Genomic DNA, 12,226 nt, shown 5'->3' with positions numbered 1-12,226 from the left:
AGTAAACCATTACCGTCCTCTGAGCCAAAGTCAGCACCGACCGCAGCATATGGATTATACCAAATCACATTATAAACATGACAGGTCTACAGCTAAAGATTATTCCCAAAAGGTGGACAGCTTCCTGACAAAACTCGATGCATCTTGATAATGCAAGAACCGTTTGTTTCATAATTCCCTGATTGTACATTTTCAACCATAGCTGATTGTCATTGTAAACACTTTGCTTGTCCAGCAACTGGTGAACCGAACTCCGTATTTTGAAATAGGAAAGACGAAAACAGATTGTTGCATATGTGCAGCAGACTGCAACGGCCACCTTCCCTGTTCAGTGACGGTTTGTGCACAAAGAGGCACATCGATTATTTAACCCCACGCCAAACCAGGCTTGATCTCAATCTAAGATTTTTCACTGAGTTCCAAGTTGATACTGTGGCCGGAGAAAATATCGTGGATGTGCCTTGATACTTATATATATATATATATATATATATATATATATATATATATATATATATATATATATATATATATATATATATATATATATATATATATATATATATATATATATATATATATATATATATATATATATATATATATATATATATATATATATATATATATATATATTCCTTGAATCTCGTTTTAAACGTCCTTTCCGTTTTCCGAATATAGACGTTATGGCAGAGACTTTCAACCTGTCCTTCACACTTGATAGGTTCCACAATTATCTTATCTTTCTTATGAGATTTATCTGTTAACATCGCTCACCGTTCCTTCGAGTGATGTTTAAAATATAATTAGGTCAATGTACCTATTTACGAATCCTAATTGAAGGTCACCTTTAAGAACCCTGACACTTTGACCTTATTCATAATGTGAATTTGCAGATAGGTGTTTGTGGTAATTTCTTCTGTTTATTGCACAATCTTGTGCAAATGGACATGTATGCTGTCATTGCTAGTTTATTTCGTATACGTTCAATTTTTTATGTACAAATCTAGAATTATAGTCTAAATGACAGTTTTGTTTATCAGGCGCTCAAGGTCATACTACTCACTATCATGCTGTGCGCATAACATATCAACATGAAAAGTCTTTTATGTACTAATTAAAAATTCTTATTGTAGGTCCTGTCATCCTGGCAATACTTCGTATGGGTTAATATCTGACTCAAGCGACTAACGGAAGTCCCTGACATAATGATTACCAAGAACTAAAGGCCGTACAACGCTGTAGGCAGATTCCATAACATATTTGTATGCAGCCTACCGTATGTACTTCATCAAAAGCAACTTCGTATTGATTTATTAAAACAATAAAGATTGGATTCCATCATTTATTTCGCAATGATTGTTTTTAATACCTACTATATACACTATCTAATGCCAATTGGGAAATCTGTTTAAGATTCCCAATGTCCTGATTGAGAGTCCTGACGTCTTTGTGCCATAATTGTACGTTATATTTAAAATCTACTTTTGGTGATATCTCAGTATAGGTAAGATCTTCGTACTTATTGTGATGTCTTTGCTTTCGGAATCTAGTGGTTTCAACTGATGACATTGTAATTTAAGAGTCTATTTATTTACGCCTAAGTATCTAACTTGCCTTGCAGATGATGCTTATTTGTACATTAGGTGCTTTGGTTGATGAATAGCTGAGTCTTGTTAATTCTGTACAATGGTTGTCTTATGTAATTACTGACTTCATCATGTCTAAATTTATTGAAGTGGAACACAGGCGGGAAAAGTAAGCTTTAGGAAATTTCCCCTTGTGCCTAGTGCCGTCTTAATTGGCAGGCAAAACAGGCAACCTCCCCGGAAGTTAATCCCGAAGGACGCGTGGACATTTCGCCGAGTTTGCTTATTGTTTTCTGAGTGTGGCGGTCGCCGAATTAGTCCAACGCAAACTTCCGATGGCTGTCCTTGTACCATGTAGTCTTGAACAGACTAATGTAGTTTGAGTTATTCGACATGTAGTTCAGTGAATTCTCTATAATCTGAAATACGAATTTCTAACTCGTGAGTTTAATATGTGAGATGGCAATGGATTATTGGAATACCTTAATCACGAGTTCTTTATTGTTTGAGTATTGTAATTACTATGGATGGTTGATCACAATTATTGGAGAACATGAATGAGAGGGCTGAAAGGTCAAGCATAGCCCAATTGGCAATTGTACCGTGGACTCTTTAACTGACTGCAAATGGTCTTTTTTATTTTTAAAAATAGTGTATCTTGTTTAAGCCAAAGAAATGCAAAAAATATGATTTGATTGGAGGTGGCCTTGTATTGATTTTGTCTTGCTTTAACAAAACTGGAAACTTGATTATATAGTTCATTATGAAGATTATGAATGATGGTGCTTCTCAAACATTTGAGTGTTAGTGCCATGCTGTTTTCTTGAAAATTGTGAGGAATGGAGGCCTAGTGCTGTTATGAAAACATTTTGAGAATATCGTATTTACTAGGGTCAAGCTTCGTTCATGACTCTAAGGACACCCTTAACGTTGTTGAATTCTCAGATCGAGGACTCTAAAACTATAACTTGTTTAATTCTTCATATACATTTAATGATGTAACGCATCTTGTAATATCCCATTGTAATCAACCCTTTGTATTAAACATTTAATTGGTCTTTCAAAATACGCCAGAATGACCTAGTAGACTGCATATTATTTCATGTTTTATTTCATCACTTAACAAACAAGAAAAATGTAAAGAAGAAAAGACAAGAACAGTCCACCCCCCTAAAAAAAATCAAAAAGAGGAAATGCGAATAAATGGTACCAAAATCATATGGAAAATCTGAGTAGCAGTCTCCAACTGGTCTCAGTGTGTAATATAAATGACAGTAGTCGCTCTTCTCACAGCATATTCGTCTCATATGTAGGTCCTCTGCCTCAAATTCTCTTTTCCTTGTGGTTGGATGAAATTTCAGAAAACCTCCAGCTCTGGGCCAGTCAGATATAAACCCTCCGGTATTTGTATCAAAGCAGCATAACTGAAATATTTATAAAATACCACTTATTTATAAGGTGGAGACATGTCAATATGTATGACACATGCACTAACTTGGAATGGAAATGAAGGAATGAATTTGCGACTACAAACAAATACATTTAATACATGTGGTGACTCTGGTTTGAACTCCAATGTCGTGTTGTAAATGTTTTAACCAGGATGTAAAGCTATTTGAGAATCGATTCCAGGTAGAGAACAGTGATAGATCACGTTTGTAATTCAATAGGATTTCATATATATATATATATATATATATATATATATATATATATATATATATATATATATATATATATATATATATATATATATATATATATATATATATATATATATATATATATATTATTACAAACTATGTCAAGTTTTAATAAGATAGGTCAAAGTTGATAAACAAATGACACATACAATTTATTTAGAAACCTGTTCCATTTTCAAAGATACGAAGGATGTTTGGAGTACTAGACAATTAAAGAAGACTGATGGAACTGTGAGATGTGTTTTACTAAATTAGGTAATAAGCATTCACCAATTCCGATAATTCATCCTTGATTACAGACTGCATACACAGAGAACGATATCTCAAATCCCTTTTGACAATCGATAATTGTATAAACTACTCATAATGGAGATACAAGTTTTCAGCCATTCTTTGTGCATACATTTTAAACTACCTGCTACAATGTTTCTTTTAGTGTCCAATAACACAGTTATTGATACAAATTAGTTTCTTACAGAGGTTGCGTAGATTTAATGTATGAACGCATTTGTATTTATATAGCGTTTATGATAATTAGGATGAAAAGGCATTAGTAAAGGAGACAGCGATTATTGTATAGATACCAAAAACTAAAACTAATTATTATCTGACGAGAATAATGGCAAATACAATGACAAAAGCTAGCAAGGACACAAAAGTTCGTTTTGGGTTCACAGAAATTTGCTAGAACGACGCATTTTTCTCACTATAGCATACAATTTATTTTTTGGTTCATTAAACTTTAAAATTTGTTCCTATTAGTCTTGGTAAAAAGGCTTTGAATCAATAAAATTGTACCGGATTTAAATAACATCTGATTTTGTTGTTTATGCGTAGGGTAATTAAAATAAGAACTAAAATCATTACAGAGTTAATGAACTAACATAAACTGATGGTCTATATCAGCATCTCTGCTGAATGTCTACATTTCCTGACTTGACTCCAACGAATATTTCTGTGACATTAAACTACAATGTGTACGTATATCGATATAAGCAGTCCATGCCGTTCAAATCGAACTCACATGAAGCTTATATAGGATGTCTAGAAGCATATTTAAAGGTCCTTCACGTTTTACATCTGTTTTAGTGGAAATATGATATAGCGATATGATTGTCTATTCCCCGAGCTTCCCCCGATCTAAAGTTTAAAGTATATCTTAACCTGCCACGTCATTGTTGTTCTCAACTTCCTTCAATTGAGCGAAAGGAAAACGGTGACCTACAAGCGATTAATGTGCCTGCTTTCTTACTCTCCTGATTCCTTGTCGTACATACTTCTCTCAATCGTTATTTACAAACAAGTCGTGTGATAACCTTTTTGTCTATACACTGTCGATCTGTTTAACTTTGGATTTATTTCAGATCTGCACAAATCATAGCTTTTATCATGAAACCCTTGCATACACATCGGACGGAGAAAGATGAAGAGTGATTTTATTTTTATTTTAAGACTTAGAAATGTTTCATACTTTCTTGTAGTTATAAAGCGAATATAACTGAACTTAGCACCTAATTCTTTTAAAATATATTACACGATAGATCCCACGACAATTAGTGATAGATAGAAGAAATATATTGTTATTGAGTTGTGTACCTTTCCATGAGGGTTAAATTTAAAGCTTGGTGCCATGCCTGTGCAGCTGGTGTTTACGTCATTAAAGAAATTCTGTTCAGAAGCAATAAACCATGGGTCATAAGTAATCCATCGTCTATTACATGGGCATTTCGGCATTTCCTCGACTTTTCTCTTATATTCTTCTTGGCGTTCTTGATTTGATTCAAACCATTCCAGGCACTGTAAGTCGAAGTTTGATAACGATGTCTCCTGTGATGTTAGACGATATAAAAGCAAACCGGCGTAACCTGCAGAAAAGGTAAAAGTGGTATTAAAGAAATACAGGAACAAGTTTTGAAAAATTTGGATAAATTAAACCGAACAACATGCATACTAAGTGATCGAATAAATTCAAAAATATGAGTGGTGACAAACGATTCAACACCTTACATCCCCGATGATTTATTCAGATTCTTCCTTGATGCGAGCATAACTGGTGCCTCTATATTTTCGGCTTCTTTTAACTGTGGTTTTTCTTTTAGATGTTCGGTCTTGACAGGTTCACTAGACTACATTCCATATGTGTTTCATGGAAAACTTTACATTTTCCTAACAATGGATATCTAGATGGGAAAATTAATTCTGACTTTTCCGCTTGTGTAATGGATAAATCAGCTGGCAGTGACCCTTGTTTTATTGAAGCAATGTAGATTATTGTAGAATTCTCAGCATTTATGTCACTCCAACTCAAGAAAACTAAAGAGTAAAATTTCATTCATCATTGGAGACCAAAGTAAACAAGCTCTCTCTTACTGCTGTTTATGAGCACAACCGAATTGTTATGGAAATTGTTTATTAAAAAATGTATGCCATGCACTAAAAAGGCAATAAACTAATTTGAAATTATTAAATACTGCTGATAGCTGAATTGTACCTTTTGTGTCCACATGCATGTCAATATTGGCCGCCTGTGATGTGAACGAGCTAAGGTGAATTTTAAACTCTCCCGTATTGAAATGATATCCGATAAATACATTGTTCTGTCGTAAGTTAATCTGTCCAGGATAGTATGCGTACATCGCAAAAGTATTGTACCCGTCTGTTGCTAAAACCAACTGGAAAGTGGCATTCTGAAATTTCAATTTATATTTCTATGTTATTCTATGAACATGACAGTTTGCTTTAAGATAGCATTTAAATGTTAACTCCATAGATTCAGGGAAATGTATCAAGAAGAAGAAGAAGAAGAAGAAGAACAATAATAATAATAATAATAATAATAATAATAATAATAATAATAATAATAATAATATCAATTCTGATGATAATTCTGATATTACTACTACTAATGTTATTAATAGGTAAGTAAATGCTTCTGCTTTTTCCATTTCTTTTAGTTTTTATTTTTGTTTTCTTAATCCTCCTTCTCCTCCTTTTCTTATTCTTCTTATTGTTATTAGTATTATCTCTGCAGAAAACAGTTTCATACGAGGCTTCACTGAATATTATGGATATAAACCAGTAACATTACATTGGCTTTACTTTTTCAGCAATTACTTAAATAAATAAGGTTATGCTAATTGAAATATTACCTCATTGCTCCTTTTATCTGCCGGGTAAGGTGAATTATTGTACCAAGTGGCAATAAAAATCATTGTAGCCGTAAAATATTCCGCCCCTTCCAACTCATGCAAGAGTTTTTGTGCTTTGAGAACATTGGTGTTGTTTAGGAGATGCTTGTTTCTGAGAATGTCATATTGTTGGTAATACACTTTCCCGCTATTATTTACTCTAGTGGTATCGAGGTCCGTATAGTACGGAGCTAATAAAGAGTGTCCTAGATATGATTTCACATCAGCAGAAGGATTTGGGTTGGTATACTCCTTTTGAAAGGAAACAAGACCATTTGTGCAAACCTAGAAATACGAAAGTAGTTAATTAGTGAAGGGATATTTAAATTTGTCACACACGCATTAGAATAGAATTCGGCAATATACAGGATCTTTGCAGATAAGCACTGCGATACACATAATATCAAGTAGGGTGCAGTGTTTTCAGGTTCAAAATTCTAGACAAGAAGAGCGTGTGGGAACATTAGCTGGTCCAGTAATAAATAATGAATATCATCTTTTAATTGTAAGAAAGTGTATCATAACTAAATATAAAATTGGCGACATGACAAAACAGTCCAGCGTACTCAGCTAGTGCGAAACTATAGTTAGCTCTCAGTATAAGGAGCTAATTTGGATGCAAAATAGAATGTTGATCAGTAGATAAGATTGATTAAATTCACTGGTAAGCTTACAACTTAAAACGTTTAGTACAGTGGAAAATGTTAAGTCGGTTATCATATATTAATGATATAAACAACTTAGTTTTTGTTATAAATGTTAGCCTTCTACCTCAGTGACAAATTCTAGCCTTGAATGTAATATATTTCTATTATAACTGCTATTATAACTGTAGTTATTGTGTTTAGTAATCGTATTATATATATATATATATATATATATATATATATATATATATATATATATATATATATATATATATATATATATATATATATATATATATATATATATATATATATATATATATATATATATATAACTTCTTTAATCTCTGAAGTAAGGCATGTTTAGTTCGATGTGCTGGAGGACTGTTTTGAATTTGTGCCATTATTTATTATGGTGTCAGTAACTTTATAGAACGGAATATCCAGCAGTTGCATAAACTACGAAGTCAGCTATTATTTTATTTTCAATATTAAATTAATTAGGAGAATACACTAATGATGGTTGTCGAACAGAAATAAGAGCTTATTATGAAAATTTAGAACATATAATATTTAGCTGCATGACCTAGAATTCATTAAACGTGATTCTTATTGCTATTAGTTACAATGGTTTTACATAGAGTATGTCATATTTCCTTCCAAATATAGGCACTGGCAAAATAGTTTGTGGATCCCCGCAGAAGTCATCTTTGGCCTTCAGAACTTTGTCATTGACGTCTTCTCCAAATGCAAATATGATGCCTGTACAAAATGAAATGAACAGAGGATTATTTCAAATTTAATATTTTAATTATTTCCCAAAGCGAAAAACGTTTACATGATTTTATTTAGTGTTATTAATATGAAAACATACAAAAACACAGTAAAGATTCAAACACTTGGTGTCATTGATCTCGTTTGTATCGATATACCATATACAACGTAAAGACAACGAAGATTGTCTAGGTTTCTAGAAGTATTCATGTTCTATTTTACATTCAAATACACTTAGTCTGTGTTATATTTATTCTTGAAAAATAACTTTGAAATGAGACATGTTTGCTAAACCGCACAAGATCAGGAATGTAAATCGGCTTTAATCTCATCTAAGTATTGTCCAATTTTATACTCTACATAAAAATAAGTGTGGCATCCGCGTACTCAAAACCTGCCAACAAATTGATAGATATTGAATGAATTGTGATCTCAATTAAATTATTAACAAAATTAAAATAAATAGCAACTAAATACTCCTGTACACGAGATCAAAATGGTTACAGAAATAGCGAAGTCCTGAATGTAACATCACAGAGAATTAGTTGTCTTTGTACATGGATCTGTCGTTTCTTAGCTTTTCTAACTTTGCATATGAGAATGTTGCTCTGAATTGGAAGTTTTAGAGAATAAGTCTTAGCTTATTGTAGGACACTGACGAATGGAACTTGTATTTGCAAGAAGATTTGAACTGTTCGGAAGGATAGACGGGTATTGGAATAAACGATTGGATAGTCTTTAATTTTGCAAAATATCTGTCGCAGCAGCTTTTGTGTACACTGTTTAGAGAAAATTGACGCGGGCACTTTGGTTTGTGAACGAATTTGTGACGTTTCAGCAACGCATTATTTGAATAGAACACATTCTGCAAAACATTCTCTGAATAACATATGTTAGATCAAAGGTTTATTCAGTGTTTAATCTGAAAAGAAAAGAAAATTCAGGCAGTGGTCTTAATGTGCGTCAAGAAAGCTGGTGGTTCATTTTGCTTAAGTCGCGTATTTACTTCAAAGATGGAGTTGTTTATGTTATCAATGAATCTATGCAAATTCAGTCTCATTTTTATCCAGATCATAGACTGTCAAGAAAAGCAGTGTTATATGAAATTTGTAATTTAAAATTTGTATTTTGTCTTTCTTGCAAATACATTTGATTGATTTACATGTATATTTAGTCTTTTTGCTGTTGGTTCGTCCACATGACAGTTTCATAATCGTTGTCGTTAAAATAAGTCATTCTAATTTATAATTTCTTGTTTTACACTACGTTTAAAATTATTATCTTTGTCTATAAAAATATATATCGTGGTTTGCTGTTACTAATAACAATAATACTAATGATATAGCTCACATCCGGTCGCTAATTTGTTTTTATTAATATATTCATTTATTTATCGTATATTAATATAACTCTGAATTTCTCAATCAGACTTTGCTTATGTGATCTCATTCGTTTATACATATATCTGCAAATATAAGAGGCAAACAATGACAGAATTCGTTCGTGTTATATGAATTATATAAAAGCTGACTTTGTTGCAATCAATATTGGCAAAAATTCAGCTACATTGCTAATACGAAGATAACAACAACACAATACATCTTCATTATATTGAAACTGACCTTGAACGTCCTACCAAATGTGCAACGGCAATATAAAATATCCATGCTAATTTATCCCCATATAAATATTTAGCTCTTAGGTTCAACCAAGTTGAGCATATTGGTGTGAAAGAACAATAACAGTGGCACAGAGTTGTGCAAAGGGATGTCTTGCCATCATTGTCATTAAATACAGGAATATATGTGCAGTGCATTGTGTAGATTATTATTGATGAATCAGTACAATGTTTTCAAATGAATATGTGGTTTAGCATATGATTCACTGTATTATATTTATTGAACTTTACCTTCTGACATTTAATCAGCATTTTTAAATCAGTCTAGGTCATATTATACATATAATTTATTATAATTGAGACAAATTAGGTTTTAATAGTTTATGTATAATTTTGTGTAAATGTAGACTAATATCCTAGTACTGCTCCACGATTTTTCGGTCTATATGCAACGTCAGTGTCATTCAAGCATGTATACAAGGTACTTGCAACAGTTAACCAAATAAAAAGAGTAATGCTGGTGCTATTTTTGTTGTTAAAAGGAATATTGAGGCATCATAGCAAATTTTTCTAAACGTGAAGTTTCCCTTTGGCACATCTCTAAGCAGCAAAGAACCATCTACGCAATTGCTGCTCGAGAAATAACATTACTTTAATCCCGACCACATCGACATATCGAGCACACTTCATTTGTGCATGTACCACTAATATAAACATTTCGATAACTTTATTTCACTAATTACCACATCAAGACACATACGACAGACACATCGTTACAGTATTAACTAACACTCTTAATTTAGAAGTCAAATAAGTAAGAAATCAGTGTTTGATCGCTAAAACGCAAAGAAAATAATTCAATTTTTTATTATAATATTCTCAGTCTCCAAGCTGTTTACTGCAATATGTCGGTATATTGGTGAAGAACACTTCTTCTCAACGGAGGAAAAACAAAGATTAAGAAAAACGAGGAGGTGGATCTTTGACACTTCATATTCCGAAACTACAGTTTCTTTCTCAAACTGTATTATGCCGATAGGTATTTTATAAGGCAGGTGAAATGATCAAATAATGAACATTAACATGATTGTGTCTTTACCAGCTGTACAATCGGCCCCTGTCCATCCCCTTGGGCAGATGCATCTGTATGAGCCATTAATGTTTATGCAGGTACCACCGTTTGCACACGCAGAACTGATACATTCATGGCTGTCTGAAAAGGAATACGAACAGTTTCATGCTTGATACATTCAGAATATATGTTAGCACTTCAATTAGTTTTTGCAGTCTCAGAAATAAAACTCTCTCAATGGGCCACGTATATGGCTTTTTTTTCTAGCAATGTCGCTGTAATGATGAACTGTTTTTAATAGCAGAAAGGTTAGTAAGGAGAATAATTATTTATAGACACTTCCTTTTGGGCTGACACCTTAGGTAGTCTTCACTACCAACCCTATTTCTTAAAGTATATATACAATATATACAATTACCAAGTGTCCATTACTATGTTACCGTACCTACATTTTTAGAAAATACATTCAAGTAACAGACGTTGTTCAGTTTAAACAAGAAAGACATATATAAAAGCCCAATGTTTTGAAAGGCATGCTACCTTTGCAGAAATGTGCTTGGCATGAAGACAATGCAGGTGCAATAGAAAAATCTTGTAGATAATTGAAACCATGTTTTCATTGTATCTTGTCAGATGTCGCCACATTAGGTATATAACAATATGCCCATACAGGTATCCTACAATTATAACCAGCTGAGAATAAATACTCGTCAGAGATGAGGCGAGTAAGAACTTGGATTATGCATGTGCGATTCGTACAGGATTAATGTCATTTTCTAAGCTGTATCAGTAATGAAAAATAACATCGAGATTCAACCTACCGACAATAAAACAATCGCAAAGTCGTACAATATTCCCCTGTCCATGAATTTGTACAACTGCTGCTGTATGCAGCATTTATGTGTGTACAGGTACCACTGTTTTGACACGGGTAGAAGTCGGATCATTGATTGAAGTATGCAACTGAATACGAATAAGTTTAGTTTCTCTAAATGTTCAGTAACATCTAAGAAATTCTCATCAGTGTTGTGAATTCCAGAAATGAAAAATGCCATTTGATCATGGTATGTCTGTTTCTAGCAATCAGATGTATGATGAATCAAAATATACTGTATGATTATTTCAAACTTTAAGATTCAAGAAGTCTAATCAGGAAAATATTTTTAACGATAAAGTCTTCCATTGCGATAACATTGAAAAACACGTTGAACCAATTATATAATTTCTGAAAAATACTTTATCTTACAAAGCAACGTCCATGTGTGTAATCTCACAAATCCTTACGTTTCCCAGCATCAGTCAAACAGAAACGACGCGTTTGTCAATAATATCAAGTAGAAAACTTTCAGGTATATTTTTCAAACAAGACGAAGACATGGAAACTATTAGAGCATGTATTCTTTCCAAAGCAGTTTACATAAGAAAGATATTAGTATGTATCTTGACAATGCAATAATAAATAGCTTAACACAAGCCGGTTAAGAAATTCTTTTCATTTTGTTGCAAAAGCACTGTTGAGTTGCTTACATGATTGGTTGATGCAAGTGGTCGCACATAAGTGTTACCACCAGGGACATATAAAACGTAATGCCTACAATGCATGGACATTTTCGGATAAATGTCCCATCTTTCTTC

The 12,226-nt window shown here is 32.7% G+C and overlaps 1 protein-coding gene across 5 annotated transcripts in view; it reads right to left on the bottom strand.

The window, feature by feature from the left end:
* The window catches only part of LOC149791331 (uncharacterized), a 113,410-nt gene that overhangs the window by 37,470 nt on the left and 63,714 nt on the right, over positions 1-12,226 (bottom strand). For all 5 annotated transcript variants that reach the window (XM_089969861.1, XM_089969862.1, XM_089969863.1 and 2 more), the window contains 6 exons: positions 10,619-10,732; positions 7,765-7,889; positions 6,442-6,765; positions 5,784-5,979; positions 4,889-5,157; positions 2,800-3,013 (listed from right to left, as the gene is read on the bottom strand). In XM_089969861.1, coding sequence (XP_089825987.1) covers positions 2,800-3,013; positions 4,889-5,157; positions 5,784-5,979; positions 6,442-6,765; positions 7,765-7,889; positions 10,619-10,732 — 1,242 coding nt within the window. The remainder of the gene's footprint in view (positions 1-2,799; positions 3,014-4,888; positions 5,158-5,783; positions 5,980-6,441; positions 6,766-7,764; positions 7,890-10,618; positions 10,733-12,226) is intronic.

The sequence above is a fragment of the Sinohyriopsis cumingii genome, chromosome 9 (genome assembly GCF_028554795.1).
Source record: "Sinohyriopsis cumingii isolate HCF-2022 chromosome 9, ASM2855479v2, whole genome shotgun sequence".
Taxonomy (NCBI): Eukaryota; Metazoa; Mollusca; class Bivalvia; order Unionida; family Unionidae; genus Sinohyriopsis; species Sinohyriopsis cumingii.
Note: the sequence above shows the minus strand (reverse complement) of the source record. Positions and strands in the feature narration are given on the sequence as shown.